General features: G+C 42.7%; 1 protein-coding gene across 1 annotated transcript in view; it reads right to left on the bottom strand.

Moving 5' to 3' along the window:
* The window catches only part of MYRFL (myelin regulatory factor like), a 167,849-nt gene that overhangs the window by 34,186 nt on the left and 116,760 nt on the right, over positions 1–16,903 (bottom strand). Inside the window, exons 12-13 of the mRNA XM_056130686.1 lie at positions 14,647–14,755; positions 14,160–14,269 (exon numbers count right to left, since the gene is read on the bottom strand). Of these exons, the coding sequence (XP_055986661.1) occupies positions 14,160–14,269; positions 14,647–14,755 (219 nt within the window). The remainder of the gene's footprint in view (positions 1–14,159; positions 14,270–14,646; positions 14,756–16,903) is intronic.

The raw sequence follows: 16,903 nt of genomic DNA on the forward strand, positions 1-16,903 counted from the left end.
GCCCTAGCAAGCCGACCTCTACTTCCTAACCACCGCCATGCTCCAGGCTGCTTATAAGACATTTCCCATCCATTTATGCCTCTCAGAGAGCCCGGCAAGCTACCAAGAGTATCCCGCCCACACGGGCTGAGCCTGGCAAGCTCCCTGTGGCGTACTTGATATGCCAAATACAGTAACGACAGTAGGTCTCATTCTTCTGACCCTGAAAGAGCCTCCAATCATTGGGAGAACACGAGTAAGGAGCGGCTACTAAAATCTCAGGGCTGGGAGAAATAGAGATGTTACTGGCACCCGCTCGAGTAAATTGAAGATCAACGGGATGACAGTGATACAGTGATACAGTGAAAACTGAAGACTAATTCACTAATTTGGTGAGCGAGGGCAGCTGTAGGAGATTTAAATAAAAACAGTACGAAGAAGGGGTCAAGAGCAATTTCTTAGCAACACCAGGATGCTGGTTTGATTCCCTTCACCACATGGTCTCCCTGAACTCTGCCAGATGTAGTCCTAGAGCCCCGAACATCATCTGTGTGGCCCTGGTAATCCTCAGCAGCAATGAGTCAAGCTTTGGACCATTCAGCGTGGCTAGCCAAGTATCACCAGAAGTAGACCCCCCAACCCTGAGTATTGTGAGATCACCCCAAATAAAAGCAAAACCCAAAATGAGTTGAATATGACAAGAGAATAATAGAATTGCATGAATATTCATTAGTTTTACTATTATTCTAATTTTTGCTTTTTTAAAATTAAAACATTTTTATAAGTCCTACAAATAAATCACCAATGGGGAAAAAAAATCTAAAAACAGTCTCCAAGCAAAATTCCTTGCAGATTTTCTAATTCTAGTACAGGTTTTCCTTTACTTCTAAATCAGTGTAAACCAGAAAAAGACATAAGTCGAGAAGATAAGAATAACACTAATATTCTTCAGTAGTGAATGCTTTGGATTACTTACCAGGTTTTCGTTGTAGAGCGTACTATTCTATGGGGGATAGTAGAGCACACTAGTCTGTATTGGGGATGGGAGACAGTATAGGGATTAAGGATCTTGCCTTGCACAGAGGCAACCCCAGTTTGATCTCCAGCACCACATGTACCCCTGAGCACTGCTAGGACTGATCCTTGAGCACAGAAAAAGGAGTAAGCCCTGAGCACCGGGTATGACTCCAAATCCCAAACAAACAAACAGACTATATTTTACACTGTCAGCTGATGTCCACAATAGCTCCCAGCCATCACCTCTAATTCCTTCCAATCCATGCTCAGTGCCAAACAATCCATTACATTGGGCACTCAGTTCAATGCTGTGAGTCTCCTGAATCAGGAGTAAAAAAATGTGCCATTTCTCTCCATCCTTACTGATATTCTCATAAGTAATATTCCTTTTCCCTTGGCACCTGGCTTTTTAAAAATGTCTACTCGATACATTTCTTTATTATCAGCCCACCCAAAAACAGACCACGGGAAATAATGCTGAGGTCTCCTTGAGCCCATTGTAAGTTCTTTTAGCAATGTCTATAGCAAGACTGAATGCTGCCTCATGAAATATGAGCAATAGCAGCAACTGTACAGTTACTTGTCAATAAAGATCACAGCCAACTCTGATTGCTCCAACTCAAATTTGCCCACACCATATATCTTGCATGTAAATCCAATTGGCAAGGAGATAATTCATATGTTCTACTCTTTAAAGGAAATAAAGGTAGAGAGGGGATTTATGACCCATTCCTGATTATAACTATGACCCTGGCTTTATTGATCTAATAGAAAATCACCAAAAATAAATTTCTAGGACAAGAGGATTGACTTTTACTAGAATACTTCTGTCTCCTATTACTTCAGTGTAGCTTGTAAAAATATGGTAAAAAAACATACTCTAGAATTGTCCAGAAAGGCTATTTTCTGTGCAAAATAAAAGGTCTCTAAAGTAGATTTTAACCATGAATGTGCCCTAGATGTCCATGGAATTTTTTTTCCAAATACACACATCTCGATCCCCATAGAGGTCTGAATCCATTAGGGTCAAGATATCACATATTTGGGGCACTTAGAAAAGCTTCTGATGTCTCACCTTTATTTTATTTTTAAAACCTGGCTGTGCTCAGGACTTACTACTGGCTCTGTGCTCAGGGGTCACTCCTGGAGGTAGTCAGGAAAAGAGATGGGGTGCCGGGGATCAAACTAGAGTCGGCAATGTGCAAGGCAAATATTTTCATGCCTGTACTCTATTCCTGATGCCCCATTTTTAATTAAGAATTATGTTGTAATTGGGCCTATTTTAATTATTTGATTCTGCTTTGAAGGGGACTGTCTCAGCTGAAAATAACTTCACAATTGCGATACAAAAATGACTCAATCAACTTGCCACCCCAAATTGTTCATGGCAGAGAATGGGGGACTTTTAAAATCAGGCAGAAATCCTGACCCATAGTTTAGAAGGCATGCTTTGGGTGAGAGTACACCTGGACCACAGGGGTGTATTTCCTAAAAGGTTTGTGGAACCGTTTGGCAAAGACACAGACACTTAAAAACAAGAAGGCTTCTGTGAAATCGGGACCATAATTGAGCTTAGACCTGTCCCTGGCTTACACTCATCTGTCACGGTTGCCTCCTTTCCACTCAGTATTCCAATCATGTTGAACTACTGTGGACCCCTGGACATAGTGTGCTTTCTCTGCTCTCTGGAATTCACACCACTGCTCCCTTGGTCTGAGGTGCCTGCCCTCTCCGAGTTCCATCTTCTTTATGCTTGGTGCCACATTTAACTATGTTACAAACATCCGGAGACCAGGCCTATTTTTCCTCAGTTAATTCTCAGTGCATTCAATGACGGTTGAATGAATGTTTGTTTCGCAATGGTAGTTCGTGCCTTGAGTCACAGAGAGGTCTTAACATCGCTCACTAATAAAATTAAAGAAAATAGCCCAGTTTGCAGTTTATTCTCTGATCCAAGATTTCTCTCAGAAAATTAAAAAGACGAAGTTCAAATTCCCTTTTCACATTAGGAAATGCCTGGAAAACTTTACCTAATTGAGCAAAGAATAATAGGGTTCAATTTCCTGAGTGCTATGGGCTAGTGATTTGACTAACCTGAGCAAGCAAGTTTCGACTTTGCTTGAGATGGCTGGCTTAGGAAACAGAGCAGAATCCTCCAGTCCAACCTCACATGCTAGGGAAACCTTGAACTCTGTAGAGTGTTTCTTGCAAGTTCTTGGCTCCCTTGCAAGGTGTAACGAATAATAAATGAGTCCCCAGCATTTGAGAGCAGCGAGGTGGAGTTGATTTCTCCTCTCTCCACATAGCAACACTGAATGAGGGTCACCTAGCTGGAGTCAATGAATGCCTAGATAAATTGAAATCGTGTCTTTTTTTTTTTCGTTCTCATTGAGCATCACAGATCTGCATATCTCCTTCCCTGGCAGAGACTGGAGTTTCAAAATAAAACCATGGAAATGAAACAGCCTGTAATTGAGCATTGTGAAAATAATTGCCAGTGGGAGAAAACCCGTCTTTAGTCAATGGGTGTGTCAGGCAGTTGTTTGGGTTTTGGATGAAGTCAGCTTTAGATCTTGGTCCAAGAGTTTATTTTGAGGCTAGCTCATCAGGTCTTGACACTGAGTTTTAAAACTGGTATTCCCAAACTCGAAAAGCAGGCTGCTCAGACTGTATGGAAACTCTAGACTCCAGCTGAAGTTCTTGGAGGAAAGTTCTCTCCTATGCATATTTCTCTTGCCCCCCCAAAAGGCAGATTTCTAGGATGTTTTGTTTTGACTTCAGCCTTTTATGAGTTTAAGCATCATAAAACTGTTTAAAATTGTGTTACCAGAGAGAGAGAGTAAAGGGGTAAGCCTTGCATGTGGCAGACCCCAGTTTGATTCCTGGCATATTATGGTCCTCCAAGCCCCACCAGGAGTGATTCCTGAGCATAGAGCAAGGATTAAGCCTTGAATTCCACCGGTTGTGGCCCCCAAACCAAAATGAATAAATTAAAAAAATTGTATCTTATTGATGCCTTTTTTTTTTCTCCTGGTAACTGTGTCTTGAAATGCTATAGGCCAACTCAATATCTGGCATGTGAACTCAATATTCAGTTAATGAACAGAATCAATAATCCTTTCAAGCAGCTATGTGAAGGAATAAAACCACTTGATAAAGTAGACAGAATCTGTACTATCCTACAGCATGTTTTCTAGCAGGCAAGATTGGCCAACAAGAAGAAAACCACAAGTAAATAATATAGCTGTAGGTTACAATTAGCACTAGGAAGGCAGCCAATAGGGCCTTGAAGAAGAAATTAACTGTCACTACCTTAAGTCAGTGCTATAGCTTTGGTTTATTATTTTGATTTGAAAAGCACTGGGAAAGCCTAAACTAATATCATCAAGTTAAAAGTTACATTTGCATCCTGAAAAGGGCAAGAAAACTGGGCCACAGAATTCACAGATGGGGGAATTTAAATAGCTAACCAAAGAGCAGTGAGTAGCATAACTTTATCATTAATCAAAAAGATGCAAATTAAAATAACAAGTTACTACTTTACTCCCATCAAAATTGTAAAATTTAGAAAATCTGATAAGGGTAGGCTTTGAAGAAGGGAGAGAAAAACAGCAAACCTCACTGCACTGCTGTTAAGAATTAGGACTGGCTAACAATCTGGCAGTAATTGATGAAATGAAGGTTGTGTGTTCTTATATGCCACTCCTGGGATGTGTTGCAAAGAAAACCTCCCACAGATTCATCCAAGGGTCTGTATGACAAGGCTCATCACTGCATACACTGTGGTCAACAGTTGTATTGTGGCCATCACAGGAGAAGAAGAATATAAAGACACAGGTCAAGGAGTTCTATGTATCAATTAGATGCTACCAGCAGCTGGACATAATTCAGACAAGTTTAAGATGCTTTCAGAATACAGTATTATACAAAGTCTGATTCTCTGAGAGTACCTATTAAACACACTGGAGGACCACTGTTGCTTTGTGGGGTTTGAAGAAGCAAAAAGAAGAGGAGATAGAGCAAAGTAAGAGAGCTCCAAAATGAGAAGTAGAGTACATCAACCCCAGCCATCTAACAATAAAGACCAAAAAAATCTTGAGAAGAAAAAGAAAAGGGTTTTGTATCTTGAGAGACATCACTGTTGTGTGAAGCTTCTTCACTATTCTTTGGCTCAGCTTACTCAAGTTAGACCCTTGAAGACATGGTGATAGACTCAGCAGCAGTAACCTGTGCTGATGGGGAAGTTATCTAAGCAAGCTCCACCCACTGGGAGGAAGTGACTAACCTAGGTATCACACTTCCCAGAAAATGAAAAGAACATTAGTCAGAAAGGTGCTGAATAATGCTTCAAGACATTACTTCTTTAAAGAAGTACTTGGAAAATGCTCTCTGAATTCTGGCATAAATTCAGCCATCTTAATGAAGTTCCTGGTTTTTAATCAGTGAGGGTTTGCATAAACATCTATCATTCCCAAATCATTGCCACCACCCACTGACACAATATTTAAATTGCAGCTAGAAGTTGTCTCAAGCAATCACTTCTTTTCCAACATCTTTGTTACAAAAATGTTCACGCATACAGAACGGTTGAAAACGACACTAACACCCATACCTACCATTCGAACTCCACAATTAGTATATTGTTCTACTTCTTTTATAATCACTTTCCACCCATTCCTCATCTTGTTTAGAAATTTTTTTATAATGTGCAGTTACCATTCAAAAATTATTTTGGCTTAGGGGCCACATCTGGCAGTGCTCAGGGCTTACTTCTGGCTCTACACACAGAGATCACTCCTGACAGGGCTCAGGGGTAAGTGGTACTGGGGACTGATCAAAGGTCAGCTACATGCAAGGAAGCTACCTACCCACTGTGTTGTTTCTCCAGGTCCCTGAGCAATTACTTTCTAAAAGAAGATGTACATTCAAAAAGAAAATTTCCAGGAAACAAGTAAATGGCATAGTCTCTCAAAAGTATTTTCTCCCTATTTCCAGTATAAGGAATGCCTTCGATAAATGGACTTTATAAATGGGTGGCCAGTTGTTAAAATATCCAGTGATAGTTTTAATAACAGGAACTCTGAAGTCATCATCTGGCTTGGAATCAAGTCAGTCCCCTGAGTATAGCAGAGCTTGCTAGCTCTACTAGCAGAGCCAGTGGACGTCATCTACTGCTGCTCCCCTTGACAAGAGGGAAGAATCTTAGGGGCATCGAGATGGCTCAGGGGTCAGGGAAATATGTTTACAATGCTCACAGACCTGAGTTCTACCATGACTCCAAGAATCTCTGTGTGTAACTTTGGAGACCTCCTCTAATCCAGGTATAGCCCCAGTGCCCACATCCTCCTCCCATTCCACCCCCCCCCCCACGCCATTACCACTGAGTCCAAGCAGTGCCATATCCTCAGGCCCTAGATTGAGCTTCAGACCCAATTGATGGGTATCATGGACAATGACCCTCAGACATCCTTGAGGGAGTGCAAGAAGCAAGCAAGAAGGAAAGAAAGAATAAAAAAGATAGAAAGAAAGAAAAAGAGAGGAAGGAAGGAAGGAAGGAAGGAAGGTAGGAAGGAAGGAAGGAAGGAGGGAGGGAGGGAGGGAGGGAGGGAGGGAGGGAGGGAGGGAGGGAGAGAAGGAAGGAGGGAAGGAAGGAAGAGAGGACAGAAGAAAGGAAGGAAGGAAGGAAGGAAGGAAGGAAGGAAGGAAGGAAGGAAGTTAGGAAGGAAGGAAGGAAGGAAGGAAGGAAGGAAGGAAGGAAGGAAGGACAGAAGAAAGGAAGGAGGGAAGGAAGGAAGGAAGGAAGGAAGGAAGGAAGGAAGGAAGGACAGAAGAAAGGAAGGAGGGAGGGAAGGAAGGAAGGAAGGAAGGAGAAAGAAAGAAAGAAAGAAAGAAAGAAAGAAAGAAAGAAAGAAAATATGCAATAGGGCATTTAGAAGTCCCCATTTAGATTCTGGGTTTATTAGAGCAACTTAAAATCATATGATTTTTTGTCAGTTTTTCTACATTTAAAAATAAAAATGTGTCACTCATTAAAAAAATATTTCAGACACCTGCAAAAGTGGCATCTCTAAGTGACATCTAGAAAAAAAAGAACAATTAACTACTTGTTAAGTTATACTATGTTGTAGAATAAAAAGTTTCTTCTGAAGAAAATTTCCTTTAAAAATACTTATAAAATAGTCCTCTCAGTGGCTAGGAGTTAGCATAGGAGTTAAGGCAAGTGCCTTGCATGAGGCCAATCCTGTTCAATCCCAGACACTCATGATGCCCCCGGCCCTGCCCCACACCACAGCGTCATGGTTACGGCAGACTGGAGCAGCACCACATCCTCGGGCCCCTGTAGTGGGCCACCAGCCTGTTGGTTTGGAATCTCTGAGTACCATTTGGGAGAAACGCCCCCACCTACCCACTCCCACACCAAAACAATCATTTTAATTAGCAAAAGCATGATTAAAGTAGAATTTCAGGCCACCATATGGGATTGATTATTTTACTGTAGAACCGTAAATAAATTTTTTAACATTATTTCATATAGCTATGTAGGTTTTATAATTCTTCAGACTCACTGAGATAAATTATGGACAGAATTTTAATTAATATAGAAATCTGTGCATTGTGATATGCACTGTTTATGGTGATCATTCGATCATCCAAATCCATGACACTCAGGAAGGCTCCTTTCTTCCCACCTCCCTCATTTCCTCCCTACTTCCTTCTCCATCCTCTCTGCTGGCTTGGCTTTCTAGAAAACCCAGGGGACTGGGCTAGGCCCAGGAAGCAGAGAGGCAGGATACAGGCAGCCGCTCAGAGAGTCACTCCTCAGCACCATGGCCCCGGTCAATTGAAAGAGATTCTGGAATGTGTGAAGATTTCCTAAGTTTTTCAAATATTGGCAACACATTTGAATTTTTTGAAAACCCAAGGGTAAAAGAAGATCTTCTGACCAGACTTAGTCAGACTTTCAATCCTGACCGGTGTCCATAGCCCGTTTCCTTCTGAATGAGCATCTACACCCAGGTCTCTGGCTTCCCTCTGTCCCCCAGCTGCTCTCTCAAATTCCACAGCATGTGTCCTCTTTGGAAATTTTCATCTAAATGTTCAGCAGGTATCTCCAACTCACACTGGAACTCATCTATTCTCCCCAGAAAATCACTTCTTAGATTTCTGGATGTAACAGCAACTTTTTTCATTTTGTTGAGATTTAAAATCAATGGCATTGACATGGCCCTGGCCAGCATCACCAGGCTGGCTGCCCCAGTCACAAAAAAAAAAGCCTCAGGCGTTGGGGCCAGAACAACAGTACAGCAGGTAAGGTGCTTGCATTGCATGTGGCCAGCCTGGGTTTGATCCCTGGCTTCCCATTTGGTCCCCCAAGCCTTGCCAGAAGTGATTTCTTGTGCACAGAGCCAGGAGTGAGCACAGGCAAATATGGCCCACAAACAAACAGGCGTTAACATAAGTAAACTCTTACTAGACATACACAGTATATCGGTAGCTCCACTAAACAACTTGATTGCTCATTTATTCATTAATGAAAGTCATTCTTTAACATCAAAAAGCTCCCTATCCAGGGAAGGAGGTAATTTAACATAGAGAGAACAAACCATCCAATGTGAGAAGTACTCTAAAACAACTTTTCTCATCTGGGGATCACATGACCCTTTGTGGGCTCCCAAGAAATTTCAAGGAGGCCACCGGTGAAAATTGCATATGTGGGTGGGGGAAGGGGGTCACAGCACAAGACTAGAGGCCAATCACTAGGACAAGTTGGCCACTGCCAAACAAAGCTCTTTGAGAAACACTGGTCTAGAAGATCTTTATTCTGAGGTCTAAGCCAAAATAAAGACAGGCTCAATCAAGGTATCACATTTTTTAATTCATTCAACATTCTTTGAATTCCTAGTATTCACCAAGCCCTGAAGTTAAAGCCACAGATAAAGAATGAGAGATACAGGTTTAGGAAATAGGGAGAATTTTATGTTGCCATTCTCATACCATGAATTGAAGATATTGGAAAAAACTGAAAACTTTTAGTCAAATAAACCCTTTTCAGTCAGGGTCAGAGGTCTCCAGGCTGCTGTGAACAAGGCTGAAGTAAGTCCACTGAGGCGGAGAGTGGGGTTTGCACCAGCCAGAGAAGCAGCATTTTATAATTTCTGCAAAGATATTTCACACCCTTGCAGGGGTGCTGACTCTGACCAACATAATGACACCAAGGGACATGATGACTGTTTCAGATGAGGGAGGGAGCCAGGGTTCATCCAGGCACTGAGATTCAGATGAGATGATGACTCTAAAGATAGAGTCTTTAGGGGACAGAGAAATAGTACAATAGCTAAGGATACTTGCGCGTGTACATGTCATCCTTTGTTCAGTGCCTGGAACGGTATATGGTCCCATGAGTACTGCAGGGGTCACGTTGGATGGGGGCTGCGGGGTGGGGAGAGTGGAAATCAAGAGGTGCCGGACTTCTTATATTTGAAGGGTCTCCACTTGGTGCTTGAGGTTGCATATGTTAGGAAACCAATTATAAAGATGAGGTTCCATCTATATTGCAGAGGGCTGTAAAAGTCCACAGCCAATTAAAAGCCAGAAGTGGGATTGATCAGTGTTTTTTCATAGGAGCATCCCTAGGGATGTTCAGTCTGTACTTGGCAGTACTGAGGGGACCAAGTGTTGTTGGGAGTTGAATCCAGGCCTTCTCACAGGCCAGGCACAGTTCTCTACCACTTGAGCTACCTTCCTAGCCCCCTGGATTTTGTTTTTGTCTTAGGACACACCTATCAGAGCTTGGGGGCTACTCCCATCTCTGTGTTTGGGATGCTTAGGGAACCTTTGAACCGGGGTTGGCTATGTGCAGGGCAAGTGCCTTAACCCTGTACTATTTCCAAAGCCCTTGATTTTGCTTGGATGACTGGTCAGTTAGGAGGGAAATGGCATCCAGGAGACATCTATGAATGACAGACTTGTTTTCCATTTAGACACAATAGATGAGGAAAAGGCAGCCTTGGCAGGTTATGGTTATGCTCCCTCCAAGTCCCAACTCTACTCATTTATTTTTTCTTTCATTTATCTTTCTGTCTCCCCGCTTCCTTTCCATCCATGAGCCTGGACTTCAGCCCTGTGATTTCCGAGCTATGGGATGGCACTGGACTCCCACGACCTGGCTCAGGGTCCTTCCATTGAAGCGTTACCCTAACTGCCAGTTTGAGCTTTATAATGAGAGAACTGGCCTTCACTGTCCTGAAACATAATATAGTTTGCTCCAGGACTAATTAGCACAAAGAAAACTCCATGCAGACTCTGTTGTAAACTCACTGAAGGACATTCTTATGTTTACTGAGGACATTTTTCTCAATAAATGTAAGAATATACATCTTGCAATAATGCTAAGAGTAAATACCTGCTTCCAAGGAATCAGAGGACAAGACAAATGAGCAACCCAAAGAGCAAAGCCCCAAGGAGGACTAAGGGCCAGCTTTTGGGGCTCAGCAACTCTTAGTTTCAGGAGCATCCCTGAGTCCTCCACCCCACCCCCTGTCACTGAGGGACACGGACCCAAAAACCATGAGGATTTACATGAAGAAGTAAATCCTGCCCATCAAGAAAAGTTTAACTTGGGTGTGGGAGATAACTCAGGGGTCAGATGCCCACTTTGTGCACACATGGGCCTGAGTTCAATCCCCAACACTGCATGGCTCCAGCAGCTGTGATCCTGGTGGCCCCAGCACCGTGGGTCCAACCAGAACCTCACCATCAGTTTCAAGTATTAAACCATCCAACTCTGTAGACTGAATCTCCAGGAGTAGCCTCTGGCATCCCTGAGCAGTACTTGAACTGTTTCCCCCACCATCTCTCTGTCTCTTTGTCTCTCTGTATCTCTGTATCTCTCTCTCTCTCTCTCTCTCTCTCTCTCTCTCTCTCTCACACACACACACACACACACACAGAGCATAAAAAATAAATGTTTGTCTTGCAAATTTATCTCCACTCTTAAGACAAAAGAACATGATGGTTATAAAAGCTTCGATCATTTTCATCATTGATTTCTCAGCTTTGGTTGGTTATGACAATTTGTCAAAATTCAACTATTTTGTTGTTTGCTTTGTGATCAGGATTTACTAACTGTGATCAGGATTTACTCCTGGTTCTGTGCTCAGGAATCACTTCTGGAAACCATATGTGGCGCCGGGCATCAAACAGGGGCCTCATGCAAGGAAAGTTAACCTCTCTGCTATCTCTCTAGTCCCTTACCTATGCAAAGGGCATGACAGAAACAGTATAGCAATGCAGTGATTAAGGCATGCTACACGTCAACATTTCCATATAGATTACTTGTGTGCATTGTAGATTCAATGAAATTTTCCTTATATAGCACAGGGCCATTTGGTGAGAGAGACATGGAGTGCAGAGACTGTGTGTTGGCTGGGTCTTCCCCCATTACTGTAGGACAAAACCCCAGATAGTCCTTGAGTGGACCCTGGAAATAGCAGCAAGTACAGGAAAGTCATCTCTGCCCACACGTGTGGCTGGAAGGCCAGGCAGGCCAGAAGCTCTCTAGGCACCAGGCCTTTGTGTTCTTAGTGAGAAAAAAGAAAGCAGGCATTTGATGTCCTACTTAGGAGAAAGATGAATGCATTCCACAGGGTGGACAGATAGGCCTGCAAGTGAAGTCTCCCATCAAAAACAAGTCCAAAGAAAGGCCATGCTTCAGACTGTACGGTTGTCCACTGGCTCAGGGCCTGGAGCATTCTGTGAAGGAGTGTGACCTGACAGACAGCACCCCCGACTGTCCCACTATAGGTCTGTGTTCCTCAGAGAATTGCAATATTTCCTCCCGTGCCCCTGTTGGCTTTGCTTCTTTCAAAATTGAAAGCTGCCCTCTGCTGACTAATTGCTCCTCCGCTGACTAATGAACTGGGCTACCTAGAACTGTAATGTCAACTCTCCCTTCACGGATGTCTGGACAGAGCATCCTTGGAATGAATATAGATGGTCTCACCCACTTGGGGAATGTGAGTAGAAGTGGCCTGGGGATCCCCATGTTGCTGATAATTGCCTGACTGCATGCAACTTAGAAGGAAATAAGAAAATTCCAGGGCTGGTGAAGTCCTGGTTTACTGAGCAGCGAGTAATGAGGCCCTGGGTGAGTGTTATCCACACAAGGAAAGAAACAGAAATCTTTCCTGAAGGTCTCCTAGGGAGGAGTAGCTATGGGGAAGTGTCCCTACCACCACACAAGTCCCCTAGTGACCAAACTGCACCCCGAGATGGACAGTGGCATGTGTACTGCTCTCTTGCCCTGGAAATCTTACAAAAAATGTAAAAGGGTGGAAGTGACTTTATTATATGGATACTTCAGAATAAATACAATATTTGATGTAAAAATAAAGTAATAATAAAGATTATTAGTAAAGTTTATTATTTTGTTGTTAAAAATACATTTCCTAAACCAGATATTGGGTAAGGCACTTGGCTTTCAAGAGGCAGACCTGGATTCTATCCCTGGCATTATATATAGTTCTCCAAACCCTATCACAAATGATTCCTGAGTGTAGAGCCAGGAAAAAACCTTTAGCACCACTGGGTGTGACCCAAACACCAAAAACAAATAAACAAACAAAAAAATCTTCTGATTTTGTAGAGTTTCTGCAATGAAAATTCACATGTCAAATCCTCACCAGAAAATGTTGGCCTAAAGATGAACACTAATTTTCTGAATTTTGTACTGTGCTGTCTATATTCCATAAATCCTTGAGCACTTCTGGTTGTAATTCAAACTCTCTCCCTTCCCCCAGACTCCAAATACACTTCTCCTGCTACAACTCTGAAGTGAAGTGCTAGTGTGGTCTAAGAGACCAGAGAACTTCTTCTAAGATGCAGTTCTGGGCATTAGGAGGAGGTCCCAAAACCTCCGAACCCAGAACCTGCAATGTAATAAGATTCCCAGTGAATCTCATAGAAGCATTGCCCCTCTGAATTGACGCATTACACCTCCCTCCCTAATTCTATAGAAGCCGACAGCCATCTCCTTCCCAGTGTCAAATATGAAGATGCAATGTAGGCAAGGTAGCAGCAGAGGGGACTGGTAACCTCAGGAAAGAGGCAAGCTTGCATAAAACTGACAGCTGCAGGATCAGATAACTGTCAAATCACACACGGCTTCAAGGCCTGGTGTGTGCAGCCTCAGACCTGGCAACATGAGAAGAAGAGCTAATCTATAAGGACAGAACCAATCTATAAACTAATCACCTCCACAAGAGAATGATTTGAAAATCAAGGAATTAAGGCAGGCCCCTGGGGGCCTGAGGAGACATACATTTCTACATTTCTGGGTAAATATAACTCACTTTATGACTGTGCTGTGAAAGTCAAACAATTTGATGAAAAAGTGCTTCAAAAGGAAAATCAGCATTTCATGCACTCTTCCATCATTCTCAAAGCACATTGTTTTAATGATCATTTCAATTATATGATAAAATCAATTGCCTTCATAAATCTACTCCCGTTTCTTAAGACAAACTCTAATGAAATCTTCCTCTAGCGGTACTCAGTCTGGAGGTGGTGCCAGCCAGAAGTTCTGCCTTAGTCCATCCGCAAGGCAGTTCTGGTAATGGAATCAGGACCATGTGCCTGGGAAGCGCGTGCTCCAGTCCTTTGAGCTTCCTACCCAGTTTGGTCTTTGTGTTAAGGGGGCTCATGCTAAGTGGGCTTTCCCAAGGCTACTTTCCCTTCTCCCAAACCACTGAGTTTATAGTTGCATATTTCTGTTTTTCCTTTTAGCATTTCTTTGACCATATGTGATCAATGGCACTGACTTCCACCATGACTTGATGAAGGAGTCTCTCTCTTTGCTTTTGTTCTTAAAGGCAACACCAAAGGTGCTGGGGTAAGGTGAGGTACAGGACAATTGCTTGAGGGGCAGGCCTGATGATTCCATGCTCAGGTCAGCAATGCTGTGGGAAATGAGAGGGTACTGAGGATAGAGAGTGTATGTCATGTGATACCAGGGATATATACCTTAGAGTTTCTACCCTCAGCTTGTGTTCTAGTCCTTTGAGTTCTCTCCCAGACCCTAGAATCCTCTTCACTGTCCTGCTTCCTTGTGGAATGTTTCAGCACAGAGTTATACTAATGCAGGTAAATGGCAGTTCAATGGTTACCTTATCAACCATGAGGAAGTTCTCCAATGTCTCTCCGTTCTCACAGGTGACATCACCAACCTCTCTCACAGCTCTGGGCAGGATCTCTTGCACTTCCTGGGCAATCATTCCTAGATGCAAAAGCACTCCAATAAATTTCATTAGGAAAGGGTCTTTCTGAAGAAAAATCCTCCCAGGGTGATACTAGTGCACGATGATGGAGGATGGAATATCAGACACCACACAAAAGACCTAGGTATTATCCTGTCTCCATTTTTGTGTTGATCTATGATGCATTTTGGAGCAAAATATCATATTTGAGCTAAGAAATACTGTAGCAAGCTCAAAAAGCGGGAGTGTTCTTTTCTCTGCATTTTTGGACTCGAAGCCAAATATTGAAAGCAATGTGTAAATGCTAACCAGAAGATGTCAAATGTTATCACCCAAACTTCCTCTAGTGGGGGAAGCATTAGCAGTACAAAAGGGAATGGGGAATCTGTGAACATACCTGTTTGATGGGCAGGGTTGATTCCCATTGCAGAGGCGAATTCAGGTTTGTAGTCATACTCGACAATCCTCATTTGGGCTATTCTTCTCAGCTGTTCATTTGTGTCAACCTGAGTTAATTACAGGAGGACAGACTCACCTGCTTAGATATTTGCATTTCCAGTCCATGCACAAAGTAACCCAGACAAGAATACTGCAGTGGGACTGCCCTTTTCTCTTGTCCAAGTTATCCTGAGACTTTCATGCCTTTCTTGTCCACGGAAGCAATGTTTTAAGGTTAGTGTCGATGGCTTCCATTGACTGAGTAATAAACAGAGCCTGTGGTTTTCTGCCTAAATTAAAGAATCAACAGTCCCTCATTCCCCACTTTTGTTATATTTTTTCCCTTCTGAGAGGTGAAGTCTCCTTGGGAGAAGGAGGTCACTTTATTGGAAAGGGAAACCATAGCTATTCTGATTGCAAAGTAAATGGACACTCTGTGAAAAAGCAAAAACAGTCAATCTTGAAAACACCAGACTCTGTTCCAGTAACAATCGTTGAGCCACACTAGATCATTGAATCACTTTAGACCTTATGGCCACCCTAAGAAACATTCTTCTGGGAGCATATTGCAACCCCCGCTGGCCCACCTGCTGGCTTCTCAACAGGAATCACTCAGACAGACACTTTCTCCCCCAGGCCCGAGCAGTGAGTGTTTATGCTGCGCCCCTGTTTTTCCAGGTTGACCAAGGCCCTCCCCATTGTCATATAAATGCCTAAAAAAATTTCACTGGATTCTAATCAAAGGGATAGCAATACAAGTTTTCCTGACACTAAAGATGTTTGATTCAAATGATTTCCTTTTAATTTGAATTTTGGCTCTTTTTTTTTTTTTGCTTTTTTTTTTCTTTTTGCATCACACCCGGCAATGCACAGGGGTTACTCCTGGCTTTGCACTAAGGAATTACTCCTGGTGGTGCTCAGGGGGGGGGGGGGGGGGACCATATGGGATGCTAGGAATGGAACAGCCACATGCAAGGAAAACAACCTACCTGCTGTACTATTGCTCCAGCCCCTTGCTATTGTTTTTAAGTTAATGGTGATTTTTTTAAATGACCTTATTCAACAAGTGAAAAACTGAAAACAATTGGCAGCTGTACCTGGGTCCCGTCAATTTTTTTTTTTTAATCAGAATATAACTGGATTCTGAAACCAAGGGTTCTTCGGAGTTAATATACTGCCTGAACATTCTTCTGTGTGTTGGAGCCATCGAGGATACTCAGTTGTTCCTACTAAAAGGAAACTGCTCTCAGCTCCTCCCTGGAGGACTTGTGATTCCTCCCAAGAGCCAAGCGTTTATGTGCCAATAAATGCTCTCTTTCTACTCTCTGTTTGACAGGTTGTGAAAGATTGTGACTTGGTGCTTATCTGGCTAACTGAGCTAGCTTTATTTCAGTTACTTGTCAGAGAGTGTCATTTTGAGTTCACAGTAATTTTGATAACTACTCTTATCAAAAGCTTGGTGGTTAAGGGGCCAGAGAGAGAGAGAGAGAGAGCTCAAAGGACTGAGCGCGTGCTTTGCTTAAAGGAAGCTCGGGTTCAATTCCCAGCACTACATAAATGTACCACCCGGTGTGACCTCCCAAGCTCAGAGCTAGGAGTAACCCTTTGAGCACTGCAGGTGCTCTATTCGGGGGGGGGGGGGGGGATAAAAAGGATATTGGGTTCACTTCATTCATTCATTCATTCATTCATGTTACATTGAACTAATCTCAATCACCTTCACTATACCATGCATTGCATTCAGTGTTGGGATTAAAAAACGATTGTTCCTTTAAAGTCTGTGTTCCAGACAGGAAGGCAGGCTCCTCACATGTGATTATGTCACAGTGTGAGAAATGCAGAGAATTCTGCCTGCTCCCAGGAGGTTCCTGAAATATTTCTAGTGGAGGGAGCATAAAGAATAGCTTCTTAGTGCCAGTAAAGCCCAGTCAAGATCTCGCTTTCTTTCATTTCTCAAACATGTTCCGCTCTTTTGACTTAGGACCTCTGCTCAGCCTCAGAAACCCTTCCTTTCCACCTCTAGCCCTCTCCTCCCTACCAGAAGCATCCCTTCATCACAAGCAGTTCTCTATTATTGTCCTCATATACTAGTCTATCATTGTTAGATAGTCTTAGGCAGGTCTGCTTTATAAAATAATCATAAAACAGATAATGAGGGCCAGAAATATTTAGTAATTTTCCTTTTTACTCCTTTTAAAAATTGATTTATCACTAGT

Source organism: Sorex fumeus, unplaced genomic scaffold (genome assembly GCF_029834395.1).
Source record: "Sorex fumeus unplaced genomic scaffold, SorFum_2.1 ptg000081l, whole genome shotgun sequence".
Lineage (NCBI taxonomy): Eukaryota > Metazoa > Chordata > Mammalia > Eulipotyphla > Soricidae > Sorex > Sorex fumeus.